Source organism: Ruditapes philippinarum, unplaced genomic scaffold (assembly GCF_026571515.1).
Source record: "Ruditapes philippinarum isolate M1 unplaced genomic scaffold, ASM2657151v2 ctg1097_1_1_1_1, whole genome shotgun sequence".
NCBI lineage: Eukaryota > Metazoa > Mollusca > Bivalvia > Venerida > Veneridae > Ruditapes > Ruditapes philippinarum.
The window spans coordinates 85,491-102,098 of record NW_026859753.1 but is presented as its reverse complement, the minus strand read 5'-3'; the positions used below and the strand labels follow the sequence as shown (position 1 = coordinate 102,098).

Genomic DNA, 16,608 nt, shown 5'->3' with positions numbered 1-16,608 from the left:
AATAAATAAGTAAAGAGGTGTGGTCTTAAATAAATTAAAAACCATATTTTACCGTGGTTTAATTTACCTATACAGTCCCTGATAGGATATGAACCCCCGGCGGTTAAGGAGAATTTTTGCCATTCAAATTTCTATATTATCATTTTTCATAACAGTCTTTTCTTTAAACAGTTAAAGAGGAAAATAAATTATCTCTTTCTTTGTGGTTAAAGAGAACTTGACCAAATTTCTTTTGCAGGATAATGTATTTGATTTCCCGTTGATAAAAGCACAAAAAACCTCAAAGAAACAAAAACACGAAAAACTTTTACAATCATTGATATTTGTTTTGGCGTATACTTTCTTTGCAGACATTCATACATCGTTATGTACTACACGTAAGGTTCAAACATTTTGGAAAACAGAATTCTTACGTAGGCTTTGTTAACACGTGTTTTTCAACAGAAAGCATCATTTAAACGCCAAGATTTCAAATTGAAAAAAAAAAGTTTTAGAATTTAAATACAGTGTAAATGATTCCTATTTGATATTTGTATTTAGAGACAAATGTTTCTTACATTGGTTTGAACATCTCTGATAAGTTCAAACATCTCCTGCCGATCTGCTTTATTGATTCCATTACCAAACACTTTAGTTTTAGACAGACTATCTTGGATCTTTTCAACTCTTGCTTGCAATTTTGACACATCTGAAAAAAGGTCAGCAAACATGATACCATTTCGTGCAATGCTTGTGATATTATTTGATAACTTGAACAAATATTTGAAACACTAAATAAGAACAATTATCTATATAAGGCGAAACGTACTCATATTCCGGCAAAACGTGTATAAAAAAGGAAACAAACTAAAAATGTAGCAGGATGGTTTTATTACTGGAAGTTCTTGTCGCCGTTATACGATCGGTATTAAATTACATTACGGAACGATTTTCTCAACTTCTAATATTTCCAGGTAAATAACTACCTACTATCATGCTTTCCAAAATTGACTGATTGTAAATAATAATAAACACGAAGTAATATTATATCTACTCATAATTATAATATTGCAGTTATAATACACGACATATTGTAAATTTTCACTTGTGACGGTATGTTAAATACATAAATGTGACGGTATGTTAAATACATAAATTCCAAACAATCACAATTGCGGACCTGAAGTGTAATAGTGGGATTGCTTTCACTTGTGAATCTTGTTTTTCATATTTTAAAAACAATTTACAACCTTCTTTTTTTGCGACATCATCGACAGTTTTATTCAATAAATTGTCAACATTTCTTTCAAGTATTCGCAGTCTCCATCGGGTCTTTTCAGGTACTTTGTCTACCAATTTGTGCGTCATGTTAACAATTTCACATGGGATGGATACACGCCTTGTTGAACCATCCTGGAAATAATGGGATAAACTTGTGAATGAAAACAAACAACCGTGAATAAATCTCCTACATTTTTTCGCATATAATTACTTATTGACAATTGAAAGTATCAAATGTTTGCGTTATTTGTTTGACCTGTATGACGTCAAAGGCATGTTCCTATTCTGTGAAACCATTTGAACAACGTGTCTCAGCTCGGCAATGAAATGTAACAGTTTCAGACATGGACACGTGTCACAGTCAAAACGAGTAAGTTACAAAAGCCTGACATCTTAATTGATACTATGTTGAAGCATATTATCAAAGAATAGCTTTCTCATTGTAAACGTTCTGCCTTAGTAAATGCGATAGTTATTATAGTTAAAAAAGCCTCTTTTGATTAAACATAATGTTGGCGCTAATATATGCTCAAACTTATATAAATGCTTGGTCAACATATTGTCATATACAGCAATGAAGTACAATAGAGAACAACTCAGAACAGCACAGCGCCACAATACAGCGACTGCTACAGTACATCACTTACTAGTGCATAGTGCCGGACAGCTGTTTATGGACGATCAGTATAGTTAGGATTATCACAGTGCATTAAAATAAATCACAGTGCATAGCAGCACAGCAAAGTGAATAGTTTTATTCAGTTTAAGCACAGTACAATACACATGTTTATTTAAATACAATAAAGAAAAGTTCATTACAGTAAATTACACTTAAGAAAAGCATTATACATTTCAATACAGTACAGAGTAGTATGGTTTAATGTTTTGTACAATTTTGTATATAGTTCTATACAATATATCCTCAAGGTGATGATACACTGCAGCTCTTATTTCAATAACTCTCTCGCCATGTATCTAATACTGAACACTCCTTCTTTTGGAAAGATATTATATTATACGACAAGAGCTTAATGTCTCTCAATATATTTGTATTTTTTCAATATCGAAGGAATATCAAAGCAAAATACTAAATTCTTGCAAACACTACTTGACTTATTAGCCTCTTACGTCATCTATGTATTTTCATGCTTCGCGTACATTGATATAGAAATTTAGCTGCGATCCCTAACGGTCTTTAGTAAGAAGACACGCTAAACCGTAAACATATCGCTTTCCATTAGGAGTTTGGTTTGCGGGTAAGATTTTATCGACTAAACTTTGAGAGTCATATTATCCTGCCCACTAATTAGCATATAACGGCTTAGTTACTGTTATAGGAATGCCGATGATTTTATAGAATTATGTGAAATACAATGTTGTTTTTTTATCGTATACCCTTTTATATTATTGACTAACCATTAATACGTGTAGAGGCTTTGTAGACTTACTCAGTAATAATTGGAACAAAACAATTATACAAACAATCATTTAATTAAAGATGCTAAATGATTTTAAAGATGATGAAAGAATGTATTAATACGTACTACTCTTATACTGGATTCAAGAAAAAGTGAAAGGGCTGGAAGTTGGTTAGGGTTATTATTGTATATCCAAGCATCTGCAACCAGCTAAATGCTTGGTCAACATATTGTCATATACAGCAATGAAGTACAATAGAGAACAACTCAGAACAGACACAGCGCCACAATACAGCGACTGCTACAGTACATCACTTACTAGTGCATAGTGCCGGACAGCTGTTTATGGACGATCAGTATAGTTAGGATTATCACAGTGCATTAAAATAAATCACAGTGCATAGCAGCACAGCAAAGTGAATAGTTTTATTCAGTTTTAAGCACAGTACAATACACATGTTTATTTAAATACAATAAAGAAAAGTTCATTACAGTAAATTACACTTAAGAAAGCAATTATACATTTCAATACAGTACAGAGTAGTATGGTTTAATGTTTTGTACAATTTTGTATATAGTTCTATACAATATTTCCTCAAGGTGATGACTGCAGCTCTTATTTCAATAACTCTCTCGCCATGTATCTAATACTGAACACTCCTTCTTTTGGAAAGATATTATATTATACGACAAGAGCTTAATGTCTCTCAATATATTTGTATTTTTTCAATATCGAAGGAATATCAAAGCAAAATACTAAATTCTTGCAAACACTACTTGACTAATTAGCCACTTACGTCATCTATGTATTTTCATGCCTCGCGTACATTGATATAGAAATTTAGCTGCGATCCCTAACGGTTCTTAGTAAGAAAATATAATGGAATATAGTAGAATATGCAAGAAAAAATATCTGACATATGTTTGCGGTTCGGATAGGAATTTCCGTCCTGAGGTGACCCGCCCATTGGGCGGTAACTCGGCTAGCCTTAAATTGTTACCGCCCAATGGGCGGGTCACCTCGGGACGGATATTCCATCCGAACCGCAAAATATGACATATATTATTAAACTTGCCATTCTTTACAGTGAATTACTAAATTCGCATCTCTTTCTGTTTTACCTTTGATTTTCTCATGTGTTTCTTTATCTTTTGCGACTTTTGCGACGATAGAAGCAGACTTGGATCGTTTATCCGGTCCAATTATGAAATTCGTATCTCCTACCATCTCGACTGTCACCTTCCGTGTATCACTTAAATAAATATCATTAAAAATTAGTATTTAGCTAATCGCTCTAACATGATTTCTTTAGAATATAATATTATTAATGTTTATATTTATTTATCTAAATGACCATATTCTCCTTTGAACATTTTGAAATTTTAAACTTTGTCAACAACAGGCGGATTTAATTGAGTGAGATCATACACTGCTAGAATAGAAGAAAATGATTAGTCTTTACCACTTGTAAAGAGCCAGGGTAGCCTGCACGCGCACTTTCACCAGGCTATATACTGTTTGCTAATCAACTTCAAAATTTCATCTTGATATCTCTAAAACTGAAAATGACCAGTTTCAAAGATAGAATGTGGACACGTCAATTAAAAAACAAAAAGGAAGTATCATTAAAAAGATACTGGGGTTCATTTGCTTTATCAAAGTTATTTTAATTTTATTTTTCTGTTACAATCGCATCATAAAAACTTAATTGTTTCCTAACACGCAGTGATTGATCCATTTTTGATAGTTTATATTAGCAAAAATAGTCATGAGGTAAATAAAACCAGATATTCCTACGCCATTTTTGAAAGTTGGAAACAGAAAGTTAAAATCAGTTTACAATATTACCTTTCAAGAATAAAATCAAATAATTCATCAAGTTTAGCTTGTAGAGCCTGTTTTTCATCACCTGGTTCACAATATCGAAACATACCCGGGCTGGTTCCACCTTTTTCTGCTACTTTCTTCAGAAACCGGAAGTCGTGCTCTGCAAAATATGTCAAGACCTTACTAACAAGAGCCAACGCCGGGAGGAGCGGACAACGCTAGACTTCTTTTTTAACTTTAGAAAAAAAAAACATACAAATAAACGATTTAAACAAATCTTTAACAAGAAAATTAAAGATTTTTTTTACATGTTTTCCATTTTTATCTGAAAAGAAAAAAAAGTCAAGCTAAAATATGTGCAGTTTCTTGAATAATTTCATTTTATCGTCAGATGTTCATACTCGCATTTTGCGTTCATCGTCTGATTTTCAACTTTATACCCCTAGACCAAATACTGAACAATTTCGTAAGTCTTTTGTTTATTCTGGATCTTGTATTTGGAACGGCCTACCTGATTATATTAAGTCTGCTAAATCTGTTAACCATTTTAAAACCTTACACTTGAGGTTTTATTACACATTGAAGTATACAAATTGATAATCTCCTGTATGTTTTACATTTATGTATTTGAATAGTTTGAATATGTTAAATTAATATTGTTCCTTGTTGAGGGCCTCATGGAAGATTGATATGTTTGTTCTCTCGATTAAATAAAATCTTTATTATTATTATTATTATTATTATTATTATTATTATTATTATTATTATTATTATCATTATTATTATATGTTTAAATTTGTCTTCTTCTTTAGATATGTGATATAGTGCTCTAGTGAGATCATCGTGACCAGTGTTTATTCATTGGTTAGTCCATGGCAGATATGAAAGTACTGAACTAATGAATACAAATTGAATATTTTAACTAGTTTGTGTGAATGCGAATATGTTGTTTATCAAATCTAATAATTATTTGTGAACAGATCGTAAACACCTTTAGAGAAACCAACAGCATGAACAATTGTTTGTTTTGAACATCGTTTTAATCCTTTTTCCAGGTTTGGGATCAGGCCCGACAGCTTCACCTGGTTGCTACATGTGTCTTGTCCATCGGTTAGAAGAACAACCACCGTCTGTTTATAGTCCGCACCTGTAAACATATATTTACAAAGTACAAACATTTATTTCAATATTAATAGAAAAATCAGTTTAAAAGGATGCGTCTTTTAAATCATGACTTGTATTTTGTTTTCGATGTACATAAATCAAAAACTGTTTTTTTTTAACAATGATATATATAATTTATATCAATGTGTATCAACCATTTATAAAAGAAAATAATTAGTAATCATCAAATAGAATAAACTGAAGTGGAAATTTGATTGGTCATTCATGTTATATAACGTAATTTCCATACTGTGCTATCAGAGATACTGTTTCAATTCGATAAGTCTTTGTTTTCATATGAATGATCTTATAAATCCCCCCTTTCTCGGGTCAAATGTTATCTTTATTGATAAATAAAAAAACTGTCAATGTGTCTTGTCGTAATTAAATGCTTTTACCTGTTTTTGACACTATTTCAGTCACTTTTTCAAAAGCAGCAACAAAATTCGTCATTCCACCTGCTTTAAGGTCATCTATTGTCTTTTTATAATTGGATTTAATAAAATGAACATGAGTTGCAGTGGCATTGTACACAATAAGATCAGTCTTGAAATGTGCCATGTCTATGCTGGAGTCGATAATTGCATGTAGAGACTCTTTTACCTAAAATTAAAATAGATCAAAACTTGAATCGAATTCGACAATGAGTGGTCATATAGAATGAGTTGATGATTGCACACGATTAAAATACTCGCGTAACTGCTCCCAGCATTTATTTCTTTTATACATATTTGTTGTCTGCATTAAGATAGAAATAATTCCATTGACTCTAGAAAATTAGTAAATTAGTTCGAGACCATTTACGCACCAAATATTACAAAAACCGATATAATAATTTATGTCAGATGGGACCAAACATTTAATTTTATCTGATCTTTCTCAGACAATATCTTTGAGGCTCTTATGGTAAAAAATTGGTCAAAAACCAAAGTGCAACGAAAATAAATAAATAAATAAAAACATTTTCAACTTCGCCGATGGCGTAATTCCTGGCGTACTCACTTTCACTCCACTTGTCCTTTCTCTCGACCGATCTATGTCCTTACATTGGTTAACCCTGTTATCTTTCACCCGACTTATATATGCCCTTTAACTCGATCTGTCTTTCTCCTCAACTTATCTTTGCCCTTTAACATGACCTGTCTTTCATTCGACATATATTTGCCCTTTAACTCGACTTGTCTTTCTCTCGACTTATATTTGCCCTTTTACTCGACCTGTCTTTCTCTCGACTTATATTTGCCCTTTAACATGACCTGTCTTTCATTCGACATATATTTGCCCTTACCTCGACTTGTCTTTCTCTCGACTTATATTTGCCCTTTTACTCGACCTGCCTTTATCTTGACATAAATTTGCCCTTTAAAACGACATGTCTTTCACTCGACTTATATTTGCTCTTTAACACGACCTGTCCTTGTCTCGACCTATATTTGTCCTTTAACACGACATGTCTTTCACTCGACATATATTTGGCTTTTAACATGACTTGTCTTTCTCTCGACATATCTTTGCCCTTTTCCTCGACTTATATTTGCCCTTTAACACGACATGTCTTTCACTCGACTTATTTTTGCTCTTTAACACGACCTGTCTTTGTCTCGACTAATATTTGCCCTTTAACACGACATGTCTTTCTCTCCACTTATATTTGCCCTTTAACACGACATGTCTTTCACTCGACATATATTTGCCCTTTTACTCGACCTGTTTTTCTCTCTAAATATATTTGCCCTTTAAAACGACTTATCTTTCTTTCGACTTATATTTGCCCTTTTATACAACATGTCTTTCACTCGACTTATATTTGCCCATTAACACGATGTGTCTTTCTCTTGACTTATATTTGCCCTTTAACACGACATGTCTTTCACTCGACTTATGTTTGCCTTTTAACACGACCTGTCTTTGTCTCGACTTATATTTGCCCTTTAACACGACTTTCTCTCAACTTATATTTGCCCTTTAACACGACATGTCTTTCACTCGACATATATTTGCCCTTTTACTCGACCTGTCTTTCTCTCTAAATATATTTGCCCTTTAAAACGACTTGTCTTTCTCTCGACTTATATTTGCCCTTTTATACGACATGTCTTTCAATCGACTTATATTTGCCCATTAACACGATGTGTCTTTCTCTCGACTTATATTTGCCCTTTAACACGACATGTCTTTCACTCGGCATATGTTTGCCGTTAAACTCGACCTGTCTTACTCTCGACTTATATTTGCCCTTTAACACAACATGTCTTTCTCTCGACTTATATTTGTCCTTTAACATGACATGTCTTTCACTCGACATATATTTGCCCTTAAACTCGATCTGTCTTTATCTCTACTTATATTTGCCCTTTAACTCGACCTGTCTTGCTCTCGACATATATTTGCCCTTTATCAAGACTTGTCGTTCTCTCCACTTATATTTGCGCTTTTACTCGACTTATATTTGCCCTTTAACACGACATGTCTTTCACTCGACTTATATTTGCTCTTTAACACGACCTGTCTTTGTCTCGACTTATATTTGCCCTTTAACACGACATGTCTTTCTCTCCACTTATATTTGCCCTTTAACACGACATGTCTTTCACTCGACATATATTTGCCCTTTTACTCGACCTGTCTTTCTCTCTAAATATATTTGCCCTTTAAAACGACTTGTCTTTCTCTTGACTTATATTTGTCCTTTAACTCGACATGTCTTTCACTCGACTTATATCTGCCCATTAGCACGATGTGTCTTTCTCTCGACTTATATTTGCCCTTAATTTCGACCTGTCTTTCTCTCAACTTATATTTGCCCTTTAACACGACATGTCTTTCACTCGGCATATATTTGCCCTTAAATTCGACCTGTCTTACTCTCGACTTATATACTTAAATACTTCTAAATTCTGTAATTCAGATTTTGGCCATATAATCACTGGTAATTTTGATATAATTGCAGACAAAAGAATTCGTAACTTATTCTTGAAAGGACCTAAATACAGAATTCCTTCTGAGATTGATTTTAATGCTTGTCGTGGTCAGATTGCTGAATCTATAGAGGATTTTTCGGTCAAATGGTGTCGCCGTGAAAATGCGGATAGTAATGCTCTAGTTACATGGAAACGTATCATCTTTAAAATTATTGATTCACGTATTAATTTTTATCGTGGAAATGAACATCTTTTGCCACCTAAACCAAAACTTACTTTAAGACATCTGAAAAAAGATATTCTAGCTTTTCATTCAAAATTTGTTTTGGTGCCAGCAGACAAGGCGGCTAATAATATTATAATTGTTTGACGAATCCATTACATTAACGTTTTGCATAAGGAACTAAATAGCACTAATGCGTATTCTAAAACCTCTGCCTCCGAAAAAGACATTGTAAACAATCATTTTACTAATATTTCTAATCTTAAAGTCCAAATTAATGAAAAAGAACTCAAACTTCCTATTATGTATTGGATTCCTAAATTACATAAAAAACCTTACAAAGCCAGATTTATTGCTAATTCTACATCTTGCACTACAAGTAAACTTTCTATTTTATTGACGTCTTGTTTGACTGCCATTAAAACACATGTAATTAGATATTGTGATAAAGTCTATGAAAACACAGGCAAACATCTCTTTTGGTCAATTAAAAATTCTGGTGAAATCTTGGATAAATTCAAAATTAATAACTTTCAAGCTTCAACTGTCAGTACATACGATTTTTCTACACTTTATACAACTTTGCCACATAAATTAATCAATGATAAACTAATTTCCCTAATTCAGAAAACTTTTGCACGGGAAAAAGTTACCTTTCTAGCATGTAATTCTAACAAAGCTTTTTTTACTAACGGTATTGTTAAACATTATACTATGTGGACCTGTGACGAAGTTTGTAGAGCACTCTCTTTTCTTTTAGACAACATTTATGTCAGGTTTGGTAATACCCTATTTAAAAGGGATTAGCCAGCCTGGTTTTTATGGCGATGTGGTTTACAAACTTCGTAAGATTTTGGGTCATGGTAATTTTTCTGCTGTTTTTACTAAAATCATTAAACGTTTTATTAAAAGAGGTTATGACCCTACTATTTTAAGACATACTGCATGTTTAGTGTTCAACCCTTTTACAGTTGGACACTACGCTTTCCTCTTTTGATTGCATCTGACGGACCAAGTGGGAGACTCTATGATGGATAGTTCGTAAAGCCCTTTGGGACTGAATTGTCTTAATGTTCGTCTTCTGCCTTGCTTCGTCGGGCCCTTGTAGGTGATTTTCTTGTTGCTCTGTCTTCCTTTAGGACATTGAGTACTTTTGTTATGGTCATTGGGTTTACTTTTATACTTATTTAACCTTTTGTAACCATGACAACTGTTAGAATTTCACTTGGCGGGGATTCATTTTATTTGTTTGGGGTCCGCCTGGGCTCCTTGCCATTGGGTTCTTGTTGCTTGGTCATATGGGGGTTGCGTTCATTGAACGCCGCCTTTCCTTGTTGATCTTGCTTATCATATTTTATATTTGCCCTTTAACACAACATGTCTTTCTGTCGACTTATATTTGTCCTTTAACATGACATGTCTTTCACTCGACATATTTTTGCCCTTAAACTCGATCTGTCTTTATCTCGACTGATATTTGCCCTTTAACTCGACCTGTCTTTCTCTCGACATATATTTGCCCTTTATCAAGACTTGTCGTTCTCTCGACTTATATTTGCCCTTTAACTCGACTTATATTTGCCCTATAACACGACATGTCTTTCACTCGACTTACATTTGCTCTTTATCACGACCTGTCTTTGTCTCGACTTATATTTTCCCTTTAACACGACATGTCTTTCTGTCGACTTATATTTGCCCTTTAACACGACATGTCTTTCACTCGACATATATTTGCCCTTTTACTCAACCTGTCTTTCTCTCTAAATATATTTGCCCTTTAAAACGACTTATCTTTCTCTCGACTTATATTTGCCCTTAATTTCGACCTGTCTTTCTCTCGACTTATATTTGCCCTTTAACACGACATGTCTTTCACTCGGCATATATTTGCCCTTAAACTCGACCTGTCTTACTCTCGACTTATATTTGCCCTTTAACACAACATGTATGCATATACTTTGTATGTTCACATGATAAAAAATATTTCCTATCACTTTACTTACCTTTGTCCATTTACTCGACTTAACCTTTCTATTTTCAAAGGCCTAAATTTTATGGATCGCACCCACTTTTAATGAAACTTTTAATGTATGCATGCCTAAAATGATTCATATTCACCTGTTTCCAAGGGTTACCAGCCATGGAACCACTGTTGTCGACCACAAGGACCAAATGTGTTTTATTGTGTAGCTGTTCATCATCTTGTGACACTTCTATATTTACTGTCATAAACTGTTCACTGCTATAAATGCCATGCTCTGATATCGAACCTGAAACGAGACATTTTTCTTCTATTCTGTTTTCTTTTTTAAAGTTAAACTAACACATTAGAGGTCATATGGCGACTTTCCAGCTTTACTGGTGGTGGAGTAAAACCTTACATATCCCACCATGCATAATCTCAGGCTTTCATATAAGTAGAATCAACGACGTTTAAATTTTAATATCACTCCATATACATGTATAGATAATTACAGCTTTTGCCTGATATTGCTGTTCAAAATATTTAAGTATTATTTACAATTAAATGAAAGAGAGAAATTATAAGATTTGTGATATATACGCACTATTATCATTAAATTTTAAGCACGTTTGTTCATTATGTTTTATTCAATTAGTCAACTTTAACCAAAGAACATGGGAATGGTGATTGAGCACTGTAGCATCATTGGAAGTCGGGAACGGGATTACAAATGTTTGTCTTATCATTGAATATCTTTTAATCTACTGTCTGTAAGAGTATGATATTGCTTAGAAAAATATGCCGCCTGGCCGGGATTTGAATTGGAACTCTTGGAATACCGTACCACGGCTCTGCCGACTGACCTATCCGGCCGCTCACACAGCGTCACCCCTTAATAGTAAACAAACAAAATAGTGAACAGATCTGACCTGGTTTATTGAAATTCGTTCTCGAATTTCATAGAGTCACAGAGCAATGAGCTATATTCATTCATGGTCCCCCGTTGGGTGCCAAATGTAACAGGGTGAGAAAAATGTGAAGCTTGACCAGGACTTGAACCCAAATACCTTGGGATACCGTACCGCTGCTCTACCGACTGAGCTATCCGGCCACTTACTACGGAAGCGTCCTGGTGCCAATTCATAATGTTCTATAAAAAAATAAACTCCTAAGTGGGAGATAAAAAAAGCCTAATTAGGAGTTGGTAACTCCTACTAAGGACTTATAAAGTCCTACGTAGGTTTTTATAACTCCTACGTAGGAGTTTATAAGTCCTACGTAGGAGTTTATAAGTCCTACGTAGGACTTTATAACTCCTACGTAGGAGATTAAAAAGCCTAATTAGGAGTTTATAACTCCTACGTAGGACTTTTAAACTCCTACGTAGGACTATTTAACTCCTACGTAGGACTTTATAACTCCTACGTAGGGGATAAAAAATCCTAATTAGGAGTTTGTATCTCCTACGTAGGATAAAGTTTCTTGCCCAAGGAAACAACAGCTTGCGCCTAACGGGGTTTGAACCCATGCGGCTAGCGATCATTAGGTTACTAGTCACATGGCCATGCCGCCACACTTCACATTTTAATAAAGTGTCTCAGGTTTCTAGAGTGTACAGTGTCTTAGAGTGAGGTGTCTGTAAGCATTGGCGATGTATCCCGAAAAATATCATTACAGCTATTTGAAAAATTTACTCGACAACAAGCATTTCTGAAATATGAATATATCAAATTTCTAAAAGGCTTTAACGATTACTTTTTCCATACGAACAAGCTGAACAAAAAGAACAATTTATCCATTTTCGGCCGTTTCAAATAATTAAATCCTTAAAGGGGACAAGAGGAGTAGTGAAGTGTCTTGTTCCTTAAGAAGAATACGGTTTGCGGAGCATTATGCATGCATATGTTTATTAATGATTTGTTTGTTTCAATCTACGCCTTTTCCCAACAGCATTTTAGTCATATATGCGGGTAGTTTCCTAACCATCGTTCCTGGAGAGTTACACCAGTACTGTGCTACCTTCCTCCGCGCTATACTACCAAAGCATCTCCCGGGGATCGAACCCACGCCAGAGAGGTAACTGGATTAGAAGTCATCGACTTTAACCACACGACCACGGAGGCGGTGTTTAATAATGAATTATATCCTACTTTGAACAAAGTTTAACCCATACATTGTATAATCAATATAACTAAACGTACATAATACATAATCATCGCTTAATATTTGCAGAGAATGACAAAATCATCTCTGGCTACACACTACGGGTATTTAATAAAGCGGCTTGCCACAATTACAACTTGAAACATATAATTTATTTTCCTACATAATATGCTATCTTAAGTTATACTCTAGCATACATGTCCGTCGAACTCTGTGCTTTCAGTACTTTGATATGTATCCTACTAAGGACTTGTAAAGTCCTACGTAGGAGTTCTAAAGTCCTACGTAGGAGTTATAAAGTCATAATTAGGCTTTTTTTATCCCCTACGTAGGAGTTATAAAGTCCTACGTAGGAGTTACAAAGTCCTACGTAGGACTTATAAAGTCCTACGTAGGAGTTTAAAAGTCCGACGTAGGAGTTATAAACTCCTAATTAGGCTTTTTTTTATCTCCTACGTAGGAGTTTATTTTTTTATAGAACATTATGAATTGGCACCAGGACGCTTCCATAACTTACACATCGTCTCCCCAAATATGAACCGTGATACTATAGTTCTAAAAATAGTAAATTCTGACGGAAAAATAAAAATTCAATATACCATAAAATTTAACGGATTTTTGAAGTAGCAGAGATTATATTTTTCAAAACCACCCGAATAGATAGTGAACGATGTAAAGCCGGTTAAGGATCGGAAATATGCGCCGCAATCTGCGTCCCGTTACATGAATACAAAGTATATTATGTAATTGCATTTTACTTACCTTTCGCAATGGGTCCTCTTTCCTCATTGTCGTTCGCCGGATTCTCATCACCTCTCATGCAGTTTACTTCATCGCTCCTAGATTTCTCCTCGTCGCTCCTAGATTTATCATCGGCTGACCTTGGTGTGTCATCGGCGGACATTGGTTTCTCTGATACCACGGTCTCGATGGTCACCCAGGCTTTTGGCGGGTCCACGGATGTCATGGTTCTCGCTGATGTTAGGGTTTATTCCAGCAGTAAGCAAGTCGTTGATTCGAGTGATGATGATGTCACCGTTTTGTAAACTAGATAGTTTAAAGCTTAGATAAATTCGTTATTCTCTAGTGTTTTTACATATTATACATTTTTTTCTCAATATCATGTTATAAATCATCATAAAGCATTCACACTAGTAAACTAGTACAACATGGAATAATATCTCAACTATTCATCAAATGTTAATCTTAATATCATTTAAGGAGACGCACTTGTTGGATATGTGTTTTCTAACGAGCTACAGGTCCTTTGAGATAGCTTTTATTTTATGTTATTTTTTGATATATCCGCATGTTATAAAATACTAAAACTTTCTCTATTAATAATGTTTAACCTTTTCATGTTTTATTCATTAATAAACAATGCATGTTAGCAGAAGTTACAATCACGTGAATGACAAATTTTATAAGAAAACTGGCAAGACTTCATATGTTTTTCGGGTCGCCCTTCGTTCATCGAAATAGTACATGTATGTCGTCTTCATCAAATCAATTTTACAATATACTGATATTAAGATATAATAAGCGTGCCAATCATTGCATAGCCATATCAAATATATTTATACAATACTTATGCACAAATAGAGCACCAGTACGAACATTTAGTACTACAGTAATGAATATATAGAGCACAAAAACGAAAAATTACAGTACCAAAACAAACATACAGAATATAAGAACATATTTATATAAGGTACCAAAACTAACATATCAAAACTAACATATAGAGTACCGAAACTAACAGAATGCCAGAACAAACATTTAAGGTACCGAAACTAACATATAGAGTATCAAAACTAACACACTTATTGCCAAAACGAACATTTAAGGTACCAAAACTAATCGTATAAAAACAATCTATGAATTAAGAACATTTTAAACCCCAGCTATAACATGAAACCGTTAGTTTAAAATCGTACTTTACACAAAGATGAGCTTAGTTTACAATTAAATTATAACACGAGATTTATATATACTCAAACTGACTAAATTTTTTTAATAGAATTCTACTTAAAAACCGAATGACATATCAAAATGTTAGAAGATTAAACGTTATAAGCCTGGTATGCAGTTGTATATCTAAAGTATATACTGATATCGATCTAAACTAGCATGTATAATTATAACTACATAATTATATATTATAAACTTGTGTTATATATAATGATAATAATAATATCATACCTTATACTTATGTAAAATCCTTCATATTTTTTCTGCAGATTTTTATAAAAGGACCTAACTATTATAATATATAGCTATATTTTCACAATTACAGCTCTTCTGAATGTATTTCATCATTACTTTACACAGTGTTGTGAAATATTCTATTTTTAGCACAGTGTATTTTTAGCTTTATAATACATGTACATGTATTACTAAATGAGGTTTCTCTCGTATATTGATAGGTACTTACGAGTATAATTAAAGATATTCTTAAAACTATTAAATAAACTATACAGATCATCTAGCTCGAATTTCTTTAATTATCTGTTTACATCAATATTGACATAAAGGTATGAAAGCATACGATTTTTCGCCTGAAAAGTCACTTATTCAGCATTTTAAAGCGTAATAGCGTACTTGTATTTAGTTCGTCGTATATTTTATAAAAAAAATGAATACATACAAATGTGGCTAATTAATTTAAAAGATTCAAAATGAATTAAAAAAAATGTATTCAGTTCTCTATAATGACGTACATTAATATTTCTTAATTGAATGATAAAAACGAAACAATGTCATCAACGTTTTCGTGATATTTTGAGTAAAAATCATACTAAAATGTGCGCGATTGAAAACTCGAACTCGAAAAACATTTTCATATTCTTTAAGCTTTAATCACTACGCTACTCGGGTTTATGTGTAAATACCAACTTTTATTTGAAATAGAGTGTGATAATTGAATAACTTGCACAACCCATTATATCATAACGGTACCACCGAATGATTAATTTTTTTAATATGGGGTTTGAAAAACTACAACAAACTAGATATGTGGAGATAGAATATGCACTCTTTTTACTGACAATGTTGTTGATGATGAAACTCACTTTTTATTGAATTGCTCTAGGTACAACGATTTACGTGATAATCTCATTATCAAATCAAAGATAGTAGCAGTGACTTTGACGATATGTCTGATATTCAAAAAGTTATGTGATACAAAAGCAATATATTAGCGCTGCAAAGTTTATTGTTGAAAGTATGAAAAGAAGATGGTTATAAATATCTTTATAAATGAACTGATATTATTACATATTGACACGTTAATTGAGTGTAATTTCAACACGTAAATTATTATCTTAATCATTTGTAGAATTGTTTAAAAAATATAAAGAAATAAAACACCACATTAACATAATATACAATTTCTGGCGTTGAAAGTTTGAAATGCTTTGCTAGTAGTCTATATACAATATTTCGTATATGAATTTATAAAAATTGACAACTGTATATTTTTTTTTATATGCTTTACATATTTCCTATTGAATTAATTATATATCATATTTATGAATTGTACATAGCTTAAAATAACTTATAGGCCCAACGTGGCCGGGTGCTGTAATCTGTTATATGTAAACATAATGTCACTTTAATAAAATATATTTTTGGCAATATTGACCCGATACATTTGAATATTCAAT

General features: G+C 33.2%; 1 protein-coding gene across 1 annotated transcript in view; it reads right to left on the bottom strand.

Annotated features, from left to right (window-relative positions):
* The window catches only part of LOC132757794 (uncharacterized), a 29,905-nt gene extending 14,622 nt beyond the window's left edge, over window positions 1–15,283 (bottom strand). Inside the window, exons 1-10 of the mRNA XM_060749182.1 lie at window positions 15,146–15,283; window positions 13,706–13,990; window positions 10,936–11,087; window positions 6,069–6,273; window positions 5,498–5,653; window positions 4,528–4,666; window positions 3,775–3,931; window positions 2,805–2,888; window positions 1,230–1,392; window positions 558–688 (exon numbers count right to left, since the gene is read on the bottom strand). Coding sequence (XP_060605165.1) covers window positions 558–688; window positions 1,230–1,392; window positions 2,805–2,888; window positions 3,775–3,931; window positions 4,528–4,666; window positions 5,498–5,653; window positions 6,069–6,273; window positions 10,936–11,087; window positions 13,706–13,910 — 1,392 coding nt within the window. The 5' untranslated portion in view covers window positions 13,911–13,990; window positions 15,146–15,283. The remainder of the gene's footprint in view (window positions 1–557; window positions 689–1,229; window positions 1,393–2,804; window positions 2,889–3,774; window positions 3,932–4,527; window positions 4,667–5,497; window positions 5,654–6,068; window positions 6,274–10,935; window positions 11,088–13,705; window positions 13,991–15,145) is intronic.
* Window positions 15,284–16,608: the final 1,325 nt, after the last annotated feature.